This window comes from Harpia harpyja, chromosome Z (genome assembly GCF_026419915.1).
Source record: "Harpia harpyja isolate bHarHar1 chromosome Z, bHarHar1 primary haplotype, whole genome shotgun sequence".
Classification (NCBI taxonomy): Eukaryota; Metazoa; Chordata; class Aves; order Accipitriformes; family Accipitridae; genus Harpia; species Harpia harpyja.
Window position 1 is genome coordinate 10,397,194 of NC_068969.1, and position 24,424 is coordinate 10,421,617.

A 24,424-nucleotide genomic window follows, 5' to 3' on the forward strand; every position below is an offset into this window, starting at 1 on the left:
ACAGATTCCATCATTCCTGGAACATAATCATAAATCACTAAGTTTTTACACAGAGAATGCAGTTAAATTCTATCTGGATTGAGACATAAGACAACTGGATTTGCAGCCTTGAATTTAGAGCTCTTGATGACTATTCCTACAGCCCAGCTTCCACATCGTTTAAATCTATGCTTTTATGCTCTCCCAAGACCTGACACTGTTGACTTATCAAGTAGCAGAACAAGAAGCTTCTTCCGTAAGATTATTTAAGATTTAAATGCTTAAAGACAAAGACTTTGAAGCACTTCCAGTGGAAGAGCTTGATGCAGTGAGAAGTAGACTACTTTTTATAAGAACACATTTTTCATTACTTTTCTGGATTACTAGTTGGAATTATCCGCCTGTCCAATCTTTCAGCAGAACCTAGCAAGTTCAAACACTGAATTCAAACCAGTTATGTACCTTGCCAGATAAATACTCAAGCATTCATATTTCTAAATTATGTCAGTGTGTATCCAAAGCAATATGCTCCACCAGTATCTGTTTTCATCCAGCAGATTTCTGTATTAATCAAATATAACAACTGCATAGGCTATATATATGCTTGTGTACCAACATGTGACCCAAGAATGGGATATATGAAAGATACAAACCTTTAGAACATGTTTTCATTCACTATTTGTAGCAACATAAGAGTTAAACCCATCTTACCTGTAATTGGAATAAGTTTCCAGTGCATTCCAACTTCTCCTATGTTATCTGAATTGGAATGTTGCCTGCGATAAACGTGTTCTATAGGTGTGCTAGGACAGGGAGTGTAGTCTTCAAAACTACTTACACTTCCAGTGCTTGCTTCCTAAAAAACAATAAAAAATTCTCAGCTCAAAACTTTTTTTTTTTTTTGGTAGCTATTAAGCTTTTACATTCTGAACAGCTGACAGTAAAAATGCACCTGAGTTCACCAGCATATTGGCAATTTTTCTGTCAATCAAGTCAAGTCAAACTTGGAAATGTTTACATGAGGTACTTTCATTTACCTGTTTGATAATTTCTGAGACAGATGTCTTTGCTGATGGTCTATCATTAAGTAAATAAGGCAGTCCTGAGCACATACCTTAAGAGTAGAGAAGCTAGGTGGGGCAGGGAAGAAAGGAGGCAGAGGGGAAAAAGGTTGGGAAAACCATCTGCTCCTTAGCCTTTTTCAGGCTGTTTTCTTGATAGCTGACTAAAGCCATGAGATGTTGGCATTACTGAGGAGCTGCCTGCAACTTGTATTAAGCCCTTGAACAATCCAATTTCATCTCACATTCCAGACACTTCGAAGCAAAACAGCACAGAAATTACAGGTAGGACAAACACTTTTCCTGCTTCGTGACTTGGAAACTGGGCTTTGTGTTAAAGTATCAATAACAGAGATCATAGAACATCCACTCTGTAGAGTAATGTGATCGAGCAAGCAGTTGGGGCACTCTGAACCCTAAGCACAAGAGCCTTCTTCAGAGGGTGTTCTGCCAGTTATATGCTGTCATGAAAAGTATGCATGGAACACATATACACCATTGCACCAAGAGGGCACACAAAGAAAGCCAGGCATGCGTTTAAGTGCTCAGAATTTTTCAGCTCTGCTCCCACCAAAACTAAATAAAGCCAACTCCCCAACCATCTTTAATATCCATAGAGAATTTAAGACTTGCCACTAAATATATTTCTTAACGCTTTCTCACTCAGACACTGCTAGAGGGACAGAAACAAGCCCACCATCTTTTCCACAGTACAAGACCAAAAGACGAGGATTGCAGGATCCTCAGTTGTGCACACAAGTGAGGGGCGTCTTCCTGCCCTGTGAAATGCTTGCTACTATGAAGTAGGAGAGAGAATATACTCTGAAGAGGCTGGACCAAGACCAGTTCCCAAAACTGGAGCAGTAACTACAATTAGAGCAAAAGGATGCTTGATGGTTGTAAAGCAGTAAGAATCACTTTACTAACCCTGACGTATTGTCACTAGAAAAGGTCGCTAATTCACACACAGAAGCAGTCAGCTGAGGTAAGCTGTTGCCATTGGGGTTTTTTGCTTGTTTGTAAGATAATAGTCCAGAACCTCTGAAGCATATTTAGTTTCCAAACACAACCAACTTAGTTTTGCCAATCTGTTATATCAAGACAAAAGAGACAGCTACAAAGGAAACAGCTCTCATTCTGCTTCTCTAGAGTGACTATTGATCACCTGTGGCTAAACATTCTTGTTTAAGATACCTCCAACCAACTCTAAATATCAAACACAGACTGCAATTTGACTTCTTTCACTTTCTTGCTTATGACAAGAAAGCAACAGGCCAAAAAAAAGTCTTGAAATTATACAGCCTACAACTGATATATTTATTTTTGGTTTGCATTTGGGGGAGAAGAGGGAAGAATTCTGGGTGCATAAGCTTTGAGATTGTCTCAACTTAGATCAGGGAGGACCCCAGTCAAAAAAAGTCTCCTTTCTGTGCCCAAGATGGAATTTCATAGGCATGACAAGTTGTCATATCCAAACCACCTATTAGGCCTCTAAGGTTAAAGACTAAGTAGTACACGATCATTAACGGCCTGCCCTGCAAACTTTCCTGAGACAGAGTCCATATGGAACAGCAACTATTGCCTTATAACCTATTTTTGGGAAGAGTAACAGCTAGGCAATAATTATGATGAGGAACTCTCAGATCTCTCCTTACTGTGTTTCAGGTTCAGCAAACCTCAATACCCTAGCTACATCAAGAATCACCCCCGAAGGAGGAAGAAGATGGAAGGCAGTATGCAAGCTGTTACAGTATATAACTTATCACTTATTCCATGCAACAACTTCACAGATCACTAAAAAAACCCACCGCCATAAGCAAGGTGAGAGCCAGAATAGAGTACCTTTTTCTACAAGAGATAGAAGACAACTGCAAGGCTTTGGTCTCAGCAAACATGAAGAAACACCATCATATACAGCACTTGGCAACAGAATGACGAAGTTTTGCTGCCTATTGCTGGTGCACCTGTGTATGACACTTACTATAAAGCTAATGAGGAAGACTGACCATGGTTGCTTTCCATCTTTCAGGTATTCTTAATTATAATTTTATTACAGAAAGAGTAGACATAAAGAAACAGGAACATGTATCTTAGAGTTAAGAAAATTGCCATATACACTCCTACCAAACGGGAAAGCTTCTTCACAGACAAGTGCTTATCTATACCTATGTAAAAAAACAGAATGTTTTTTTCATTCAGTCTCATAATATTTATGAAAATAGTATACTCATTATCAGCATCTATGTACATGGCAGTTTCACTTACTTTTATACGTAGCGTGTGTTCAAGGCCTACTTCATTGGCTGAAAGCCGTAGATCAACATCAACAGGATAGGGTAAGCATGCTGCGTCAGTTTCCAGTATCCCTGGGCTCTGTGGGTCCTTAAAGTTAACATGTTCAGCCTGAGCAGTATGAGGAAGCTCATGATCATCTTTGTCCTGTGCTGGAATGGATTCATATTCATATTTTTGTCTCATATCCTCTTCAATTTCATCAGTGCTTAATCCTAAAGCTTGATATACAGACCGTGCCAACGATGAATCCAAGTGTCCTGCACTAGCTAGTGATTCTAAAAGCAGTTTAATGAGGCCATGTGTGTCAGTAACAGCAGGGTCGGATACGTCTTGCTGCCTCAAGTCAGTATCATGTCCACCAAGACCAGTATTAATTGAGAAAACAGAGTGTGGCGAATCCGAGGTTCTGCCCCCTTAGAGTAGGGGGAGGAGGGGAAAAGTAATCCATTACTAAATTTTAAAATAAAAGCAAAACCAGACACCCCCCCCAAACACCTGCCACATACCCACAGTCTCACTCTGTAGCATCAATTCATAAAATACACATACATTTACTTTCTTAACAAAAATTTTTAAACAGGTAGATGTTGATAAAAGGGCAGTTTCTAAAGTTAAGAGTCTTCCCCAGATAAATAATTACATTTTTTTACCACACTATTTTATGTTTTAATAGAAGTCACATACTATAATCTATGTATTTTATGGAAACCTTATAAAATGCTCCATTACTTGTTGAAAGAAAAAGATAATTTGAGCAAAAAATTTACTTCTCTCCATCCTATCACTGTTGCTCCAGAAGCTGACGAGTATCTTAATGCTTAACCTTGTAAGTTATCTTAGACTAAAACTTTACCATGCCTATTTATACTAAACGTGACTTTAGAACAGGGTTATTATTCTTCTACTAATTCCGTTGAATGAGTAAATACCATAGGTATTTATTCATCTTGGGAAGAGAGAGGCCAAGGAACTACTTTAAGTATCTGATGAACCCCTAACTCATTTATCATATATGGAAATACGGAATTGTTTAAGTGCTGTTTGACTAATAAAAATCTAATCATGTTTACTTAAGCTCACAATATTTTAGGTAAGATTTTTGCAGGACAAACAAATTACTTTTAGGGTTATATAAAAACATGGAATTCAAACCATAGATAGACGTTGCTGTTTTGGTACCCCTGAAAGAGTTAAGTCAAAATTTAGTTTTAAACAGATACCGTTCTGATTACAGCCAGGTAGAAACGCATTCACATATTTTACATTAATAATCAATGTAAAAAGACCCTGACGGTTCACAGACTTCCAAGCAGGAAGCCCAGGTTCTAGCATGTAGCCTACACTGTCTCCTCCATCCGCACTTGCCAGTATCTTTTGTCCCTCTCAAAAGGGAAACTTACTCCTAAGATCAGCCACTTCATCTTCCAAAGTGATTCCTGTACACATGAGAATGACAGGTATTTGATGTAAATCCCCCTCTTCTTTGTGCCACCCTTCTCCCCCATTTTTCCCCCTTCTGAAGGAAGCCTGTATCATTGCCTTGAGAAAAGGGTCAGGGAAACAGAAATCAAGGCAGGGGTTCTGGCAGATCTTAAGTATCTGACTTGGTTTGAATGGTAGATGATCTTATGTACAGGATAATTCTATCTTAATACTATTAGGTTGTTTCCTTTGTCCCACTCCACACATTACTGGCTATTTCAAAACTTAAGTGTGCTCATACTTAGAAGTTTAATTCTCCCCTTACAATCTAAATTTATTAGGTATTATATAGGGTATTGAAGCCATCAAGAATTACAGCAATGCCTAAGGTCAAACTCTGCAAAAGACATTACGATATCAAGTCTGCTTAGTCTCTGTATTAGAAAGTCCTTGGACAGTTCCACAGCTAAGCAAACTCTTTCGAAGTCTGCCTTCTTTACAAAGAGGCTGAACAAAATCAGCTTCCCTGACAACTAACTTGTCTCCCAGAAAGAGGCAACCTACATAAAAATGAACTTAACCTCTATTGATAGATCTCAGGCCAATGTTTAAATGAACCACCATGCATTAAAATATCCACAGTATGCAAAAAATATTCAATCTACAAAGATTAAATATTAAGTATGCTTTGAACTACAACTGTTCAAAGAGGAACTCTAAACAAAGACTTTCTTACCTTCATACTGACAACTGTTCTCTGAAGATTCATTAATTTTTAAGTATTTCCGCAAATTTTCAGACTGTTTTTCCAGCTTCCTCTTCAGACCACTTTTACTTCTAAGGTCTTCAGAATCAGAATCTCCACCTACATTTTTTTTCCTACACTGGATTAAGTTAATAAGTTCTTTGAGTCGATCGGGATCATAATCTCCAGAGTGAGGCAGTTTTCGCTTGGCAGCAGTGGCTTCATATTTTGCACGGATTCTTTTCCCGCTTTTTGCATTGGCAAAATTGGAGTCTTCTTCTGTGGCTTCATAATCTGAGATGGGACTGAACTGTTGAAATTTCCGATTTCCCGCCATCAGTTCCTTAGCTCTAGAAACAGGTAGTTGATATCCCTCACAACCAAAAATATAGTTTTGCAAGGAGCCATCAATATGAGATTTATTTTTTGGAGCAGAATAAAGAAATTTCTTGTCATCCAGCCGTGATTCATACCGATATAATATAAATTCTCTATATTTTCCAGGGCCACTACAGCATCTTTTCAAATACTCATTTATATACTTTTCCACAACAGCATTGAAATCTGCAGTAGTGTCTTTACGAGACTGGATTAAAGCAAAATGTAGAGACTGAATAAACTTTGTGAACTCTGGAATGATTTCCTGATTTTCGTGCAAAACCATGGTAGTTGAATTTTTCTGTGTTCCAGATGGAACACTTTTTTGTGCTGCCATAGGAGAAAAGGGAATTCACAATTAAAATCAAATCATAAAGCTATAAATAAATGATCACTAGTTAGCAATATTCTGTATTATACATACTTAGTGAAACACAGTTAGGAATTACTGTGGAGAAATAACCCAAAAGCCAGGAAAGTAATTTTTTTGCGAGGTAACCAGCTTTAAAGCCTACTTAAAAGTCAATCTACGCACAGTCATGATGAACTGCTCGTTTTCGTAATTTTGTGGTAACCTGTATCCTAGATACACGTATCATTTCCAATTCAAACCACTTTACTCAGCCTTGTAGAAGAAAGCCACTTCAAAGGCTTACCAAGATTTACTAAGAAGCAGCCTAACAGCTCCCTGCAAGACACTGGGGAAGCATTACTCCTTCCTATGCAGTCCCAATGCATTCATTGTGCTGCTTCTAAGCTCACTGGACCCTTATAAAACGATTCAGCTTAGTAACCCAGCAGAAGCCTATACAGTTTTTTCCATTCCTTTGCAAAGCAATATAACTCACTAAATCGAAGAGATGCAAAAGGACCATGTGCCAAGAGCAGGATTTCCCTGTCCTGGGAAGCTATTAGATCCTTTTACCACATCCTTGAAACAGCAGCTCAAGGAAGCCCTAAGTTATATCCTTTTTTTATTTATTCACAATTTTCCCCCCCTTCCAATCACAGACTGAAACTTTTCTCCATTCAACCATTTAAGCACCCTGAAGACTCAAACCAGTGATTAACCTTGTGTTTGACAGAAACTGGAGCTTACAAGTCTTTGAAATGTCACGGCAGCAAGAACTGGAATATTTTTAAGAAACTGGCATGCGCACACTTAAAATGTCATCATGTATGTCCTCTTACCCAATCTATAACGGATTGAATTTTCACAATTGTTACTTAAATAAGAAAAGTGTAAGGGGTTTACTAAAATAAGAAATATAGAGACAAGAATCTAGGAAGCTGCCAAGACTTCGGACAAGAACTTCTTTGTAAAAGTGAAATGTCTGGAAAAAGCTATGTTTTGACAGTATCACTTCAAACTCACAGCAGGCCAAAAAGGACTGCATTCTGCTACTAGTACTACTTACTGCAAATTTCAACTGTAAAAGATTAACTTTAAAGTCTCATCCCAAAGCATTAAAGTTCTACTAAAGCCAAGTCATTTCAGACATCTTTTGTTACTTGGTTGTATCAATATGTTCTTTGCTGATTTACTCAGGTTTTGGTGTACATCCCAAAGCAAAAAAATATAATTACAGGTACATTGAAGACTTTCAGATGTTTTGTCCTTAATGTTTTGACAGTTAAAGAAAGCCCTCAAACCTCTGAAGTGCAATGTTATTACTAATGCATAGCTCTCTTGGAATACTGATGCTCAGTTCTACTAGAATATACAATCAAGAAATTTGAACAAAGTTTTACTTTCTCAAATATGAACAAACAAACCCAAAATATGTAGTGTGATAATTACTTCTGTGAAGAAATAAACACTTTTTGAACAGTATTACCATGACCATAACCAATGCAATCTGTTACTCCTAGTTTACACTCACAGGCTGTAACACTACAAAGTCTTCAACAGAATATAAACTACACTTAAATAAGGATGTACACAACACTCTCAACAGTGAACAAACTTACTTGAGCTCATAACACCTCTAGGTTCTGGAAACAGAAACAGTGCATGTAGCATGCGGGGCCGTCCAGTTTGGTGGTCTAGAACACAAGAAAATAAAAACAGCTGAGACTGTTGAGACCACTATGCTTCAAAAGACAATCTAGTACTCAAAAACCCATGCCCCAAAAACAAACAAAAAAACCCCCGAAACCCAACTCAAAACCAAAAACCCCAGAGTATGCATACCATAAGGGGACATCATTTGCCAAGGAGAAAGAAGAAAAAGAAATCCTCTGTCCAGAAGTGGTTTCACAAGAACCTGTTTTCAAGCAAAAAAGTTATACTGTTTCAAACAATCAGACATTTGCTCACTATGAATACTCTTACTGTGCATAAGCTAAATTCCATCATGGGTAGAAAAGTGCCCTGATACAATACTTAAGAATATGCCAGCTAAGGAATTCCAGCGAGATCGTGGATCTTGTAGTACACTTCAATTACTACTTAGTATAATTATCTTTAAAAACAGAAATAGTCAAATCCGTTGCACTCACAAGTTTCTCTCTCTCTAGTTTTTGAAGTAAACCCTCCAAGTGGCTACCAGAACGGGACTTCTCCACAACTTCGTAAAGGCTACAGTACATGCCGTTCTTCAACACTGACATGATACAAGGGTAGAAAGAGAAGGTAAGAAAGAAAAAAAAAAAAAAAGAAACAAAATTGTAATTCAGAAAAGTTTTCAAAATTCTGAATTTAAAAAAATTAAACTAGAACAATTTACCTTCTTTTGCTCCTATGTAAGTTTCTTTATAGAATAATGCTGGTGAAATTTTTTTCTTCAACTGATCAATGCTCACAACTTTTTCAACCTCAAGCTTCTCAGGACTGGAGATGAAGGGTGGGGTTAAGAAGAAAAACAATTAAAGACCTTTTTTTCCCCCCACAGTCCTACCCTCATTGACCAAATAAGAACTATTAAATACTCGCTTAAAAATCAGTTCCCCAGACTATCTTGTGAGCCAGTAGTGTTTGTTCTTGCAAAGGAGTGTGTGTCCCTTCAAAGGAGAAAAAAAAAAAACCAAAACCAAACCCACAACATAGCATCAAACAAAAAAGAGATGCTGACAGAGTTGTGTGCATGAACTAAAAGAAGGTCTGTCTGGACACACATGACTCAAGACTCTAGTTTGACATATTTAAAAGCATCTAGTCAATGTGTATTTTAGATTTTCATCTGAATATATCCAAAATTCACCAGTCTCTTCTAGAAAGAGTTTTAACACAGCAATATCTTAAACTTATTCTTTAAATGGTTATACTCACAGCTTGCATGGAAGGAAAGGACGTGCTGCTGATTTCAAGGAAACGTGGCACAAAAGTTTGCCTTTATTCCAAAGCTGTCCCCTCCATAATGTATAGTTAGATTTATCTAAATTAAGAGGGAGAAAGAGGAAGTGAAGCCACTTGCTAGGTGGGACTGAAATAAAATGGCAGTAAAGAGGCTGTTGAATCTCCAAAAGCAGTTTTGGGAAAATTTCATACTCATACCAGACCTGACAATAGTATGTTAAATAAACTAAAAGGCAACAGAAAGGCTATTTACAATCCTATCTTGTTTTGACCTGCTCTGAGCAGAGTAAAGGAGGCTGGCATGTTACCTGTACCTGTCTATATAAGCACACCCTTGATGCCAACATCTGTGAAATTATATCCTCTTTCCTTACCTTAACTGTCAACCACTTTCATACGTATTAAGATTGTGCTTGAATGAGATTCAAAAGAAAGGCAGGACAGAGGATCATATTATTTGAAGTGCCATTGAACAGGAGATTTGGGAACAGAAGATAAGTTCTTCCTATGTTACAAGTAGAAAAGGAGCGGAAAAAAGACTTTTGATTTTGTTGAGTTCTGGTTTGTTCTGGTAAAAGATGACACATGTTAAGGTGTCTGTTTGATCATTCAGTATCAGGAAGAGATGCCTGCAATCAGTATGGTACAGGATAAAACTCAGGTATACAGTCAGCTTAACTAAGCTGGTTAAAAACAAATAAAACTACATGGGGAAAGAAGTCCAAAACCTTCCATGTCTATATCATAAAAGCAATGAATTTCAGTTCATTCTTACCTGTACTTCTATCTGTGCTGAAGCTGTTTGATCTAACAAAAAGAAAAAAGACAGACTGACTAGGTTGAGACAGAAGCTTCTGGCTACTAAATTTTACATTAAGGATACTTTATCAGTCTAACAAAATAGCAACACTGATAATTCGCTCTCTAACCTCAAGCTATCACTGCTGCAGCATCTTGTGCTATTTTAGATACTTTATAACTATTTTTAGCACTACATAGTACAGTCCCCACATCTGGATGCCTCCCTATCAGCATAGGTATCATATTGTATCTGTAATCAACTGCCCATTTAGATATTCTCTCCACAAGGAATAAGATGACACCAGTGAAGAGTTCAGTGACAAAGTATAAAGAATATTTTTCTAGAATACCAAGAAAGATAATGCTGTGTGAACATTTTGATGTCTATGAATTTCCTCAGTTAAGAAAAACAAAACAAAACACACTATACATGGATTTCACTTAGGCAGAAGGCAAGTAGGTGAAAAGAGCAGCAGAACTGCTTCCTACAGGGGCCAGCCTTCTGCAAAAAAACGATTTTGTCACCTCTTGCTTTGCATTAGAAGTATTAACTATGCTAAGTCCCTGTGACATGTCCATTCATTTCAGCACTGTTCATCTAAATCGATTCTAAGCTACTGCCAAGAGCTATGAATTCTTCATGCTGCATGCAGTCTTTCCAAAACTCATCTCCTAGCTTACCTTGATGGGGGCAAGAATTTTGGTACTTGCACCATTTCATCTTTGTAAGTAAATGAAACGACAGCATAAGGACAAACATGTCTTGGTCTTCGCCTTATCTCATCAAAGCCATATTCATAAAAATAGTACTAGAAAAAGAAGTGAACACAATGTTAAATTATAAGTCTGGTAAACTGTATTTTGCAAATATACAAACAATCCAAGACCTTTCTTCACTGAAAAGTGTACTCTGTTTACAGAAATAACTTACAAAATATACCCCATGATTAATTATTTAAATAAACAAAGGGAGTTTGTTTGAAACCCATTATGCCAAATATTAACTGGTATATAAAACAAGTTGCAAGTTACTATAATAAATCACATTTATGTTCCTTTTACCAACAGCCTATTTCTTCAAAAGCTGATACCTAAAATAAGGAAGCCTTTAAATGCCGTTCTCATATGTACTTTATAACACAATCAATTAAGGTAATTTTTTCAACTTGTCCTCCCTCCTTTATAAACACTGACAGGATGGACACTACTTCAGGAGCTAACCAAGAATGAAAAAATAATTTTGCAACATTTATTTGAAAGTATATTCTTGATGAGGTAAAGGACAATTAACAAAAACAAAAAAAAATTTCACTGAGGAAAGTAAGTATTGCTGTGAGTTTTGGAGTCTATCCTTAGTTAAGTAATAAAATTCTAATGTTAAAGAAAAATGTTAATTAAGGCAAGTTTGTAAGGAGAAATGAAAACATACATTCATTTTCTAGTCATCTGATTCAGTGCCCAGCTCTGATTTACAGACGTCAAAAGAAGTTGTAATACTGAAGAGAATGCTTTCAAGTAAATATCCTGAAATCTATGGAATTGATGGAATAATCTGACTGCAACAGACTACTGCAGTAACAGAGATGGAACAACGGCAGGAACAAAGATGCTTAGAACTGACTCCATTCTCTCTTCCCTCGCCATCTCCAAACTTGAGAATTTGGTAAGGGAAGCAAAAAAAAGAAACAAACACCACCCCCCCCCCCCCAAAAAAAAAAAAAAAAAAAAGAGAGAGAAAAATGCTGTTCTTTCCTATCCAATGTTTTCCCTTTTAGGAGTCTCACTTAATGCCCACTAGCCAGTTCTACCTTTACACTTCAAACTTCACATATTACCTCCCCTCCTCCCTGGCCTACATTCCAGTGCCCATGCACATTCCCTAGCTATTTCTTATTCCACCTACATCCTAATCTGAAGAAGATCCTCTCCATCAGGTCCAGGTATATATATAAGGGAAACAGGAGAGGCTGCCATGTTCTGTTATTTCTAATACAGGCATTTGTGGGCTACTGCTAAACATACACCAGACTGCAGCTTTACAGGACATGCTCAGTATTTGTTATATCTTCAGTGATTTTTATCTCCATCATTTCAAAAGTTCTGTTTATAAAGTTCTTATATAAGAAGAAGTTAACACATGCTCAACTTTCCTTTACCTGAGTAAGTTCGTAGGCTCGATAGGCCAACAAGGAGGTTACTTTATTTGCATTCTTTGAAACATGACACTCATGCTTTGGTGTTGGATCTAATGCACTCTTTACTGTTGATTCCATCGCTTTCATACCGATGTGGTCATATATGCTTTTCATTCTTCCCTGTAATAAAGCAGAAGAATTTTAAGTGTAAGCTTTTTCCTGAAAATCGGCAAATTGCTTCAAGCACCAGAGGAAGTAAGAGCAGGGAAATGAAAAGAGGCCATTAAAAAAGCCATTTACAGAAGTACATTATTTTCATACTTTCAAAGAAAACAAGACATTTTCACCTTTTATAAAAATTTATTATGCTTTATTTAAGCTCAATGTCAACATCAGATTTTAAACCTAGTAGAGTTCTAGTTTCCCTACAAGCAGATAACTGTAAATGCAGTTGAATAAGTTAGGTTAAAATCACCTTTATTTTATAAGTAAGTGATATAATCCTTGAGAAATAAGCAAGATAATTTTACCTTTATTATTTTAAAAACAATGACATCTCCAGTTGCTCCAGCTTCTAGAGGATTAGGCTGCAATAAATCAGCATACCTGGAGATATATACACCTGAGAGAAGTATAAAAAAAAAAAAAACACATTATGCTGAATGTTAAAACGTTATTAGAAGTTTAAGAAGCATTACATGGGATTAAAGCTCAATGTATACCAAACAATAAAGATACAACAGTCTTTTTGGAATATGATCAGAGAAAGGTGTAAGGGCATGTTCATAACTTGCAACTTCAAGACAGAAGAATAAAAGTTTACTTGCACCAACTGTAGTATGAAACACCACAGCAGAATATGGACACTAGCTCAGTTTGAAAGGAGCACACCCACATTACTGAAAGTGGTGTGACCAAAAGGACAAGCCCTGCCCAAAGGCCATACAGATACTGCTTTCAGGTGTTCTGGTTTTTTGTAAACAGCTGAGGTCCTTCTGTACAATGCCCGATTGCACAATATGGAGATAAGCAGTATGATTGAGAAATAAGGCATGAAAACACTGCAGCAATCTTTCATCCTACACTGTTAACAAAAATACACAGTTTTGGAATCATGAATTGACACTCAAATGGAAAGGTAAAATAACTTCTTGTTTTTCAAGACTTCAGCCATAATTCCATAGATTTTAAAGCTTCACATGCTGTCTGTTGTTTAGCCGACTACCTCAGATCAATTAACTGTTAATTGAGCTCAGATACTCAGAAGAGTTTCCATTTTGTATAGGTTCTTCTCATTCCAATTCTGTATTTAACTGCTTTGATAAATTGCTCCAGAACCTTTACTGGCTAAAACAGTAAAAAATTATATGCTCATGTACCTTTGCTCTCCCCACCTTCGCATCTGTTCTGCTTTCAACATTCATATTATCACCTCTGTATCATGTTATTCTTAGAGGATGACAAAATTGTTTCTTAATTTTCTATTTGAAAAGCTTTGCGAAAGGAACTTTGCATCTTGCACTTTCAAATCTCTTAACACCTTGTGACTCTTCTACCTACATCAATACTAAGCTGAGCTACTATTTCTATTAGGTATTTCTGAATGCATATACATATGTACAAACACACAGAGGCACACAGCCATAGATTGCATTAGTTCTTTGACCTCCCAATGTTACTGGGAAGACATGATATATTGGCTTGACTCAAGCCAAAATGAGAATTAGGTCTTCCCTTTGGGAAAGGAATTTCAATGAACTAGTCAAAACCAGTTATGAAAATGTTCTGATGTCAATCTACTTTGCTAAAAATACCTAGCTGTGATGTTCCTGCAATAAGTGATAGAAAAAGGACTGAAAGTTTACACAACTGCATCACATTATCTGCCAACTCATACTGAGTAATACCAGCACATACAATCAAAAGATAGTTACCCATGGAAGGGCTGCCGAGAATTGTTATTTTGGAGTGGCCCACCTGCAGCCCCTTTTCACATATGCTTTGGATCTGAAGAGAACAGACATGTTTTTAAGCAAGTCTATCAGTAAAGCCAGAATATGAACAGAACAGTTAGAAACAACAATTACAGAACTTTGATTGAGCTAACCCCGCCCCCCTCCCCCCAAGCCCTTACAAACAAAACCACCCAGAGGTAAGACTAGTCTGAATTGCTATATAAACCGTTAAACTGTGCAAGTCAAACATTCAGTATGAAGCAGTTACACAGACTCACCCCTATCTTAAAAAAACCAGCCCCTCTATACCTTAAACATACTTTATGAACATTACTTGCTTTTAATACACAAAGCAGAAGTAAACCTGCCAAATGATTGAATACTTAAGAAATCGTGGCTCTATATTAGCAGAAAAAGCACAGAAATTCCCTCTCCATCACTTCCATTAAAAACATATGATCAAAGAAGAGAGACAGAAGACAGGGCCCATTTTCTAGTATTACAGGCTACCTTCTCCTAAAGGTAGCCCCTTCTTGATGCAAAAAAAACCACCAACCACCACCAAAACCCAACTGCAATGAAAACACACAACACTCCTTTTCAAATAAAAAAAAAAAAAACCACCAAGCACAAAACCAATAAAAACCCACATGCCTTGGAGAAAATCTATCTTTTTATTTATAAAGCAGAGCCTAAACCAGAGAAGGTACTTTACAGAGACATGTAAATGGAGCACCTTAAATAACAGAGAATAAAGGATTTAAATGGTGACATAGTATCATATCTCCTTCCCATCCTTCTACACGTTCCAGTGTTGAATTTTGTAAAAATAATTTAAAGATTACCAAGTGTGTAAATACAAACACAAGCGTGTTAAAAAAAAAACCAAACAACTCTTAATTGAAAAAGAAGAGAAAGCATTTCATAAGCAATTTTGTTTTCTTACCTGAGGTCGATCAACCATCAGAAACGCATAGGTTTCAGAAAGCTCTTTTTCTAAGCGACCATCAAATTTCAGCTCTCTGCGTTTTTCTGTGAACTGTTATTACAGAAAGTTACATGTAAAGTTACATGTTATTACGCATGTAGAGAGATTACTGCTGTCACATTCAAGTGTCAATGTTTTAAGGCCCCATCTATGTCAGCAGATCCAAGCGTACAAAAATAATCAAAAGATAATTTGAATGAGGCTATAGTTGCTAAAATTAAATTTCAAAAACATTATACCCATGGGAAATATCATTGGCTTAATCTGCCCAAAGATTTCTTTGTTTGGTTGGTTTTTTAGACACTCTTCAAACAAGCCTATGCAGTAATGTTTTAGTGTCATCTTTGTAGCATAACTATCTACAAGCATCCAGCTCAATGCCTTCCATACCATCTTTGGAATTCCAGAAATAAGCCTTTTTCTCTTTTTAGGAGACAGACCCATTATCTCTTATGTTGTACATGTACTTTTGCAGTTGCATCTCACTGCTACTGAGGTGGTTTTCATCAGCTGCAATACTCCTTAGCTGTAACCATGAATCATAAATGTTACAATAGATTTAAAAAAAAAAAAAAAGCTTCAGAGTTTACCTTATAGTTTCAAGATAATAATTATAGCAAACCAATTATATATTCTATTACTCCATACATGAAGTTTTTGGCACTGGGACTGAAAACTAATTTCACAGTTATGAAAGAAAGCCAAGGCTGGATTTAAGAGACACCAGATAAGGTACAGCAGAAGTGCTTTAACCAAGCTGCTCCACTTATTAGTTCAAGTAATCAACTCTTTTAGGTACTTCTTCTTGGAAAACAACAAAATTACAGAGACTATGTAAACTTAGTATCAGAAAAATATTTTAATCTTAAGTTTCATGGGAAGCATCAGGCCTTTCAAATAAGACACTGTAACATCTTTCCAGGTTATTAAAAATACATTAAAAATTAAGAAAACTTTTGAAAACTAAAAATGCACAGAGACAAGTGGTGCCAAATAAAATTCTTCTTTTAGTCTTTTTTGAGTATATGGCAGGCAAGATTATATGTCTATGCTGTAATAAACTTGCCTGAAAAATACCTGCTTACATTTTTGGTGATGTGAGTTTGCAATTAAATATCAAGCACGTAAGTAGAAAATAATCTCCAGGTCTTTGCCTCTAGACTCAGAAAAATCATTAAATTTCATTTGATGTGTACCTTATTCATAAAGAGAAGCCAAAAATATACTTACTTCCTTTTCCAACAGTTCACTATGAACTAAGCTAGCTCTCTTGTAATTAAAATTGGACACTGAACTTGGTTCCAAGTAAGATGAATGCAGAATCTTCACAACATCCTCAAATTCTCGAGAGCCTACAGCTACTGGCTGAAAGAGTGCTATAAAAGAGAAGAAATAAGATAATAAGCTCCAATACACATCTGGAAAAAATCCAAAAATTTCCAGTTCATTGACAGTTTATGCTCAAAGAGAAATGGTTCATGATTCAATTTAGAATAAAAGACACCTAAAATATTTGAAAAAGATGGAATTTAGGATAGAAAGTTTAACTTAAAGTTGCCTAGAATTATAGCATCTTAAAAAAAATACCGTATTTCTTTATGCTTTTTTAATATTACACTTGAACAGCTAGTTCTCAGAAGTTTATAAGGGAAGCACTTCAAGTCTGAATTTACCCTTTGAAAACATCTGACGTATTGCAGAACACTGTAATTAAACTTTTAGAACTTTAATTAGACTAATTAGCTCTTAATTAAGAACCAGGAACAAATTGTTCTAATAAAACCCTCAACAAGAGTTTCATAGCTTAGCCTCTCTTTAGAGCCGCTACGGAGTTTTTTGTTCGTTTGCTTATGGTTGTATGCTTGCTTATTAGACTAAATATTTACAAATTCAATGCTGTCTTAAGAAGTCCAATAAGCTCCTATTACTAAAAAACACACTGCCTGCGTTCATGCTTTATGATCTTATCCCTTACAGTAACTGATTAAAAAGGAAAGCCTTTCACTTATACAAATTCACCTTCTGGGCAAACCTTTGCCTAAGTTTGCACAATAAAGTGTTCATCTCCCAAGCTTCTTTATTTGTATTAGGGTACTGAAGGTGGCAAACTGATCAGAAGAGCAACCCGAGAGCAGGCCAGCAGAGAATCTTGAGCACAGATTTTGAGAGTAATGTCTAGGAAAATAATAGTTCTGGGGGAACTGAACTAGTTCAGTATGGCAAGTGTTTTTCTCCTCAGGGTAACTTCCAAAATACTTACAAAAAGTGCAGTATTTTTGTGGTATTTGCAAACTTCTGACAGTAAGTATTCCCTTTTGCTCTTTTTGTAGGATGGCCTATTTTTCTCTACCAAAATAAACCCCCAAACCACCACCACCTGAAACTGCTAGAAGTTACAATAGTTAGGAATGAACTACAACAGTACTAGTCTCACATAAAAGACAATCTACCATTACTCTAACAGCAAATTAAATTTAATTACATCTTTGGAGTGTATCTCCAACTTCATTAAATAATACAGTAGTAGATTTACATAGTAATCTTTTCCTCATTTGCAGGAAAAATTTACTGCATTAGCCTCAACATAAAACAAATGTTCTAAATGAAAACTGAACTGTTTTGTGTTATCTAGTAAAAGCTGCATTTAAACACACATTTTTATAATGTAATACCACATCCACAAACTGAAGTAAAACAATGATTCCAACACCAGCAACAATGAATAAGTGATTTTTTTAAGAGTGGAAGTTATGAAAGTGATTAAGAAACGGTTCTTATATAACATCCTTTTTAGTAACGCCTTCATTCTTGAAAGGCTGACAGCAATATGGGAGGAAAGATAATTAGAAGTGAATGAAATTCTCAACTTAGTATTACTAAGATTGAATGCACTTGTACTGAAGAGAGAAACACTTATTAGTAAAATATAAAACAAGCCTACACACACTGGAAAAGCACCTCCTGTCCCACCCTATCCTCAAACACCTCTTAGATCTTTCTGACAAGGAGTTACTAAACTCTCGCGTTGCAGTGCATGAGTTTCATGTATTACCTGCTCCTCTTCTGTCTAAAAGGACCAGTTAAGGCAGAAGGTTACCAATGCCAGCTGCTTGTCCAAATTTCCTGTTTCCTTAACAGTGATTACTGCACCTCACCCCTTCTCCCTCCCTCCCCCTAAAACGCATGCTCAGTCAAACCCAGCCTATTTCTTCCATCTTGAGTCCAGGCAAGTAGAAAACTCTACAGGGCTAGCTAGAAAGACTGACCACGAACTATACCCAACGTCTTGCCTCCTTCCCAGATGCATACCTAGGAAGAGGCATATTATTACATCAATTAAGATCCTGTCATTCATTCAAACATTGTCAACTACGTTCCCATTTGTGTTTAAACATTTCCTGCTTTCTGGAGCTGAGACAGACTTGCCCAAGAACAGCAAGTCCCCCTGTTCTGCAGCTAGGGAGACCCTACATGAACTACTATACTAACAGCTCTCAACAGACATACAGAAGAGCTCTACCTAATGCTTTACATTATGGAATACAGCAAATTAGAGATTTTTTAAAGATTGTTGCATTTTTTTTCTTCAGTTTCTCAGCAGAGAACTGAAAGTATGTTTTACTACTATTGTTACTTACTAAATAATATATATACTTTTTTGTACTTCACCAAATTTATACCCCAAACACATCATCTAAGTTCATCAGATACTACTGAAGCTAGAAGGACTGTTGCTACCTTTGTAAATAAAGACAGATCAAAACTGAAATATTTTTAAGTACTTGGGCACAAAAGTGACTTTTGAGATTCCAATTTTTCAATTTGAGAGCACACACATTAAAACAAGACCGATTCCACCTAATTGATCACATCAGTCCAAGAACAAGACTTTACATCCACCTTTTAGTAAGAAAATGCTTAATTATCCAAAAACCTCACGGTAATAGAATTTCTATTCCTTTGACATGCACTGCCTACTCAATACAAAGTGAAAAACAGCAACGACACATACAATCTTGCCTTAGTTTACTTCATGCATAAATTAAGAGTGATTGGCTTCATGATCAGATGTCACCCATTGACTGAGAAAAAAGGAACATGAATGAAATTTGTTGAATGTATAATCCTTACAGAAGTAATACACTACTTATGTTTTGAAGATTACTTATAAATACTGAATTTTATCACCAAAACCTTCTGTCTGCTTGCCACCTTTTCATATATAGTAGTAGCAGACAATCCACATTTGGTCTGAGACCTAGACAGTACCCACTAAGCATTTCTTCTTTGGGGGCAGCCTGCTAGTTTTGTTATCTATTGCATTCCATTTCTGAGTTGCCAAATGATGGAGCAAGGAGTAACTGGCAAACTGACTGCAGGATAGCACTGCAATCATAAAGCAAAAAAACCCATGTCACTTAGCTTTGAATTTCAGATAAACTACCATATACAACAGTCAATAAATTTTTTAGAGTGCATGGCATAAACTTCCCCCTCCCCCCTTCTCCAAGTATGACTCCTCAAACACACTCATCACATGCTTCATGACAGGATCAAATCCACTTCCCAGTTTCTCCAGAACTTGAGGCACTGCAGGCTTCAGGTTCTTGGTAAAAACCTGAAACATTACCTAATGAGGTAAGTAGCAAGGCAATACTTTTCAATTTGTCATCTAAGCATTGCTGCTAAAGGGCAGCTGTTTTCTGAAAGGTTAAGGTCACTACAGAAGAGCCTGTACCTCACTGACAGGAGTTCAGAAGCAAGGGAAAAAAAAAAAAAAAAAAAAAAGGAGAAGTACTAAACTGGACCTTCTGTAGCAGTCACCAAACCCTATGTTCACAGGCAAAGGATGAGATTATTAAGTTTATCTCCAGTCCTACATCACTTCAAAGACCAGTAGCGTGTACATATGTATTTTTCAGACTCACTATACAAACCTGATGTGGGTATGCTGCACCTTTATTGACCCGTGTAAATTAAACAGTACTTTATGTTAAGGACTAACTTGCAGTATAATACATACAAGTCAATTATTGTGTTTTTTGCTGGCTTGTTCTGCATAATTAAAAATAAGTAAATAAATACTGGTTTTGTTCAGTTTCTACTCTGTGTATTGGAACATATACAAGTATTTTTAGGTGGAAACTTAGTTTAGCTAATACAGTACCTAGTCTAGGGACAGACATTAGACTGGATGTTTGGATGCATGTAATTCCCTAGAGGCTTTAAGTTTCTCTTTCATAGCTGTCTGATGCTTCAACTTGAGAAAACCAAGTTTGGAGTTAGCGGGTTTGGCTGTTTGGGTTTTTTTAAGTCAGAATGTGAAGAAGATGACAGAGACATTCTCTTTAAGGAATCCTGAACTAACTTTTAAGTGAAGATAAGTAAATGATTTTATTGTAAGTTGGCAGAATGCTAGCACTCTTCACAAACAAACGCTCCTGCTACAAAAACTCCATTGAGAAGCATGATTTTCTTTAAGTTCATTTTTTAAGACTAAAACCAAAAATCTGTAGTGTTAATGAACCATAATGTTACTTTTGTGATTTTTTCAGCCTCAAACATCTTTTGCTCTCAAAAGGTCTAAACAGTTATCAAGTTCAAGGATTGCTTAATGAAATCCCCATGTAGAAATACTAAGTAGCAAATAGCAGATATGCATCTCTACCAAAGATAGGGAAAATTAGAAGACAAAAGACAACTCAAAACTAACCATCAAATACTATTAAGTAGAAAAGGGACAACCTAGACCTCCAAGCAAGTATTGCTAAGATTTTCATGGATAAAAGCAAGACCTTTTTCCCCCACTCAGTCTGAGAAACAGCCGACATTTGATAACGTGGTACACTATGGAAATAAATGTCCAACCTTAATCAACAAGCAACCCCTTAAGTCACTGGTTGCTACTTGAGCATGTTTTTTGGGATTGTCATTTGGCATAAGGACCATTCATAGCGTTATTTCAGTAAGTTAAAAAATGCTCTTCCAGTGCTTTATCTTGAAAATTTGTTTTTCCTCATCTTATTAAACAAGGATCTTTGAAGTTTCAGCAGACTTGGAAACCTGCGAAAATCTGACAATCAAATTGGCCTCAGAGAGGCCATGACAACAGGCTGTAGTACCAAGATTAAAAAAAAAAAAAAAAAACAAAAGAGATAAGCTACTCAAGAGAGCGTAACATCATTACTAAACTGTATGTACCAAGAAAACAGAAACTTTCAAGACAGTTCTAAGTAGGAAAACAAATGCACGCACACCTTAAAAAAAAATAAATCTCACAGCCAACCTTTCTTAGTTTGGTTTCTTGAACTCTTCCGCTAGGAAAAAAAGAAAAGGAAATCAGAAGAAAGATTCTTTGTGACAACTAACCACAATTAGTTTTAAGAAGTACGCTTCCTCCAGATGCATTTCTCCACATTAACAAGATTCTTTCTGTTGACTTTCAGTCACTTGTTAGTCTCCAACAGAGGTGGAGATAAATTCCAGAAAGGCTAAATAAGCAGCTAAATCCTAAGTTTTCTAGGATTTTTCCCTTACATTTTTGCTTTGCAGATTCAATGTTTAATTGCTTCACAATCAAAAGTTGTTCTGCAAACACATTTTGCTGCTTAAAAAAAAGAAGAAAAACAACCAAAAAAAAATAACCCCACCCAAATAACAAAGTCATCCTGTACAGATTTTAAAGTTTGTACATAACAGATTAGTCTTCGCGATCAAGACAGCATGTATCTGTCAGGACGGCATGTCCAGGAATAAAATGGAGGTTTAAAAAGCAAAACAAGGACAATTCCAATACAAGGAAGGATGGAGGAAGCTTCCATGTGTATTGTTTCATGCTAGAATTTAGAATCCAGCCAAGAGAGCTCTTTTGAGAGGGACAGATGATATTTTGATTATTTTGTAATTTAACAAGATGTAACTGAACACTGGTACTAGGCATGTTGTAAGCGTATGCCACTACCATGTAAGACGATCAATGCACTGCTTATCTTCTAGTTTAGCTCCAGAACTGATTTAACTGCATTTCTCAAATGCCAATACTAATTCCAATAGCAATTTGGCTGTCCTCAAAAATCATGTTGGCAGCTTTTATGCTAGCCCACTTTTGCTAGTCTTGCCTACGACATGCTCTCTCATAGCACTTTGCATCATGGTATCACACGGTGTAAGACCAATGATCAGCAACCGTAAGCAACTATAAGACTGCAAGCACCACCAACAGAATGGAGGTCTGTTTTGAGAATTTTGGAAACCGTAAGTCGCCAGTATGATTAAAATGCCCAAGAAGCTTTCTGTAAGCTGAAAGGGAAAGAAAAAAATACAAGTACGCTAAAAAGTAAGCCCTTAAGAATGGGTCAAATGACCCTGACATTAGCAAGTGAATTTTAGAAGTAGGGTAAGAATGGCTTTCCATTCTACCCTAGAAGACACAGAAGCTTGATGTTTGAACTACATTTTCTAAAGCTTTTTACACCCTGTAGGAGATGGTTCTGCATAGGCAAATGATGAATTAGATGACCCAAAAAGGTATTTTGCAGGTTTTCATTCACATTGGAACCAAATGCTAGAGAGGAACTTCCAATGTCTGTAGTTAAATACTAAACATTTTTTATATATATTTAAAGGTATTCAAATGTAACCACACTTGGGTCTGACATACGGGAAGTGCAAGAGGCACCATGTTTTATCCAGACATTTTTCTGTCAGATGAATAATGAGGCTTTTTTTAACTCCAAATCAACCCAGTCCTTTTTACAATATATCTCTGCCAGACTTGTATCCCCCCCCTCGGGGGGTGGCAATGGAAAAGGAAGAAAAGGAAAAAGGGGACATTACTACCAAAAATGGAAGGAGGGAAAAGGAAAGACTGGATAATGAAATAAACCTACCTTCGTCTCTTCCTTACAGAAGAAAGCATTTCAAGAAGTTAGATGTTAGGCTCTTCTCTGAAGAACTAGAAGCCTATGCGAACAGGTATTTTTGTGATACATACTAAGTTACTGACCCCATGTTGCAAAAGGTCAAGAACTGAGATAAGTTTCAGGGAAGAAATAAGACACATCTTCAACGCCACTTAACAAAATCAAAGATAAGCAGAAGCCAATGGAGTCTTACGAAAAGCAAGAAATACCACAGGCTTTTAGAGGAAGAGTTACTCAAAAACCAAAAAACAAACCCTGGATGCTTGGAAGAGGAACGCTTCCAAGGTGAGGCATGTGAACATGGGATGCTGGCTTCCTCCCTGCAAAGCAAGGAACTTTCACTAGGTAAGAACAGTCTTCTGCGTATCATCAATGAAAGACAACTCTGCTCAGTATTTGCCAGTCTACCCTAAACAGGATTACACCCCTCTCCTGCAGAGAGGAGGTCAGGGGGAAGAGAAAAGCGAACCATCTTCTCTGCATGTCCATGTCCCATAGAACCATCTTCTCTGCATGCGACTGCATCTCCAGAAGCAGAGCCAGGATCAACACTCAAGCCCACCCTGACTGCATCCAGCTTTTCCGTCCTTTTAAAGCAACGGTCTGAAATTCAAGCCGAGTTTTGGATTTGTTTTGGTTTTTTTTTTTCCTCCTCCTTGTGACAAAATTAAAACGAAAAAGAAAAGAAGGAGGGGTAGGGAGAGAAAAGAATGTAAAAGCCTTTCTGACACTAAATATCTTATCCCCGGCAGCCTCACTAGTCCGAGCCATGCCACAGCCTCCTCCACACCCGCAGGATTTTGCATGCAGTTGTGTGAGGTGCATAAAGATCCTGCCTAATGAATAAGATGAAGAGGGGAGTGAGGGAGAGAAGGGAGGGAAAGGGAAGGAACAACCTTTCTTTTCTCTGCTCTTCCTGGGGATCTGAAAGTTCCTCCTAACAGGCAGGTCTTCTGGGGGCTTAGGGAGAGGGGGAGGCCCCCCCAACACACCGCTGGGCGGCTGCTGCTGTTGTTGTTCATTTGCCGTTGAGATGCTGCTCCTGCGCTGGCTGCTGCTAGTGATGCTGAGGTTTGGGGGGACCTTGTCCTCTGCAGCAACAGCAGCCACCAGCAGCGCCTCCCCAGTGCTACTGCTCTCAGAGCGTCCGCCATTTTGTGTGGTGTCCTCAGCGCCTCCTGCTCTATTACTCTCCACCCCGAGGAGGCCCGCGCTGGTCTTCTCCGTCCGCTGATGCCGCTCCGGCTCCATCTCGCCACCACTGGGGATCGGGGCATCCGCCATTCAGTCCTGTGGCCGAGAAGCGAGCACGACAGCCCGCGCCTTCTCTTCCTCCCCCACCAAACCACCCCTTCCCCAGCGCCACGCACCGCCCGCTGCCGCTATTGCTCCCCCTCCGTCCGCTCGCTTTATGGCAGCCCCGCCGACCCCTCCCGGCTCTCTAA

General features: G+C 37.4%; 1 protein-coding gene across 5 annotated transcripts in view; it reads right to left on the minus strand.

Moving 5' to 3' along the window:
- The window catches only part of TASOR (transcription activation suppressor), a 34,696-nt gene extending 10,272 nt beyond the window's left edge, over positions 1 to 24,424 (minus strand). For 3 of the 5 annotated variants that reach the window (XM_052778939.1, XM_052778938.1, XM_052778937.1), the window contains exons 1-16: positions 23,876 to 24,424; positions 16,288 to 16,433; positions 15,016 to 15,108; positions 14,049 to 14,121; positions 12,645 to 12,736; positions 12,136 to 12,294; positions 10,661 to 10,788; positions 9,954 to 9,985; positions 9,152 to 9,257; positions 8,610 to 8,713; positions 8,383 to 8,486; positions 8,075 to 8,147; positions 7,852 to 7,926; positions 5,494 to 6,210; positions 3,306 to 3,748; positions 691 to 835 (exon numbers count right to left, since the gene is read on the minus strand). In XM_052778939.1, the coding sequence (XP_052634899.1) occupies positions 691 to 835; positions 3,306 to 3,748; positions 5,494 to 6,210; positions 7,852 to 7,926; positions 8,075 to 8,147; positions 8,383 to 8,486; positions 8,610 to 8,713; positions 9,152 to 9,257; positions 9,954 to 9,985; positions 10,661 to 10,788; positions 12,136 to 12,294; positions 12,645 to 12,736; positions 14,049 to 14,121; positions 15,016 to 15,108; positions 16,288 to 16,433; positions 23,876 to 24,263 (2,878 nt within the window). In that variant the 5' untranslated portion in view covers positions 24,264 to 24,424. Of the gene's footprint in view, positions 1 to 690; positions 836 to 3,305; positions 3,749 to 5,493; positions 6,211 to 7,851; positions 7,927 to 8,074; positions 8,148 to 8,382; positions 8,487 to 8,609; positions 8,714 to 9,151; positions 9,258 to 9,953; positions 9,986 to 10,660; positions 10,789 to 12,135; positions 12,295 to 12,644; positions 12,737 to 14,048; positions 14,122 to 15,015; positions 15,109 to 16,287; positions 16,434 to 19,639; positions 19,664 to 23,255; positions 23,831 to 23,875 lie in introns of those variants that run through there. The other 2 variants (XM_052778943.1, XM_052778942.1) reach the window with 2 other exon arrangements.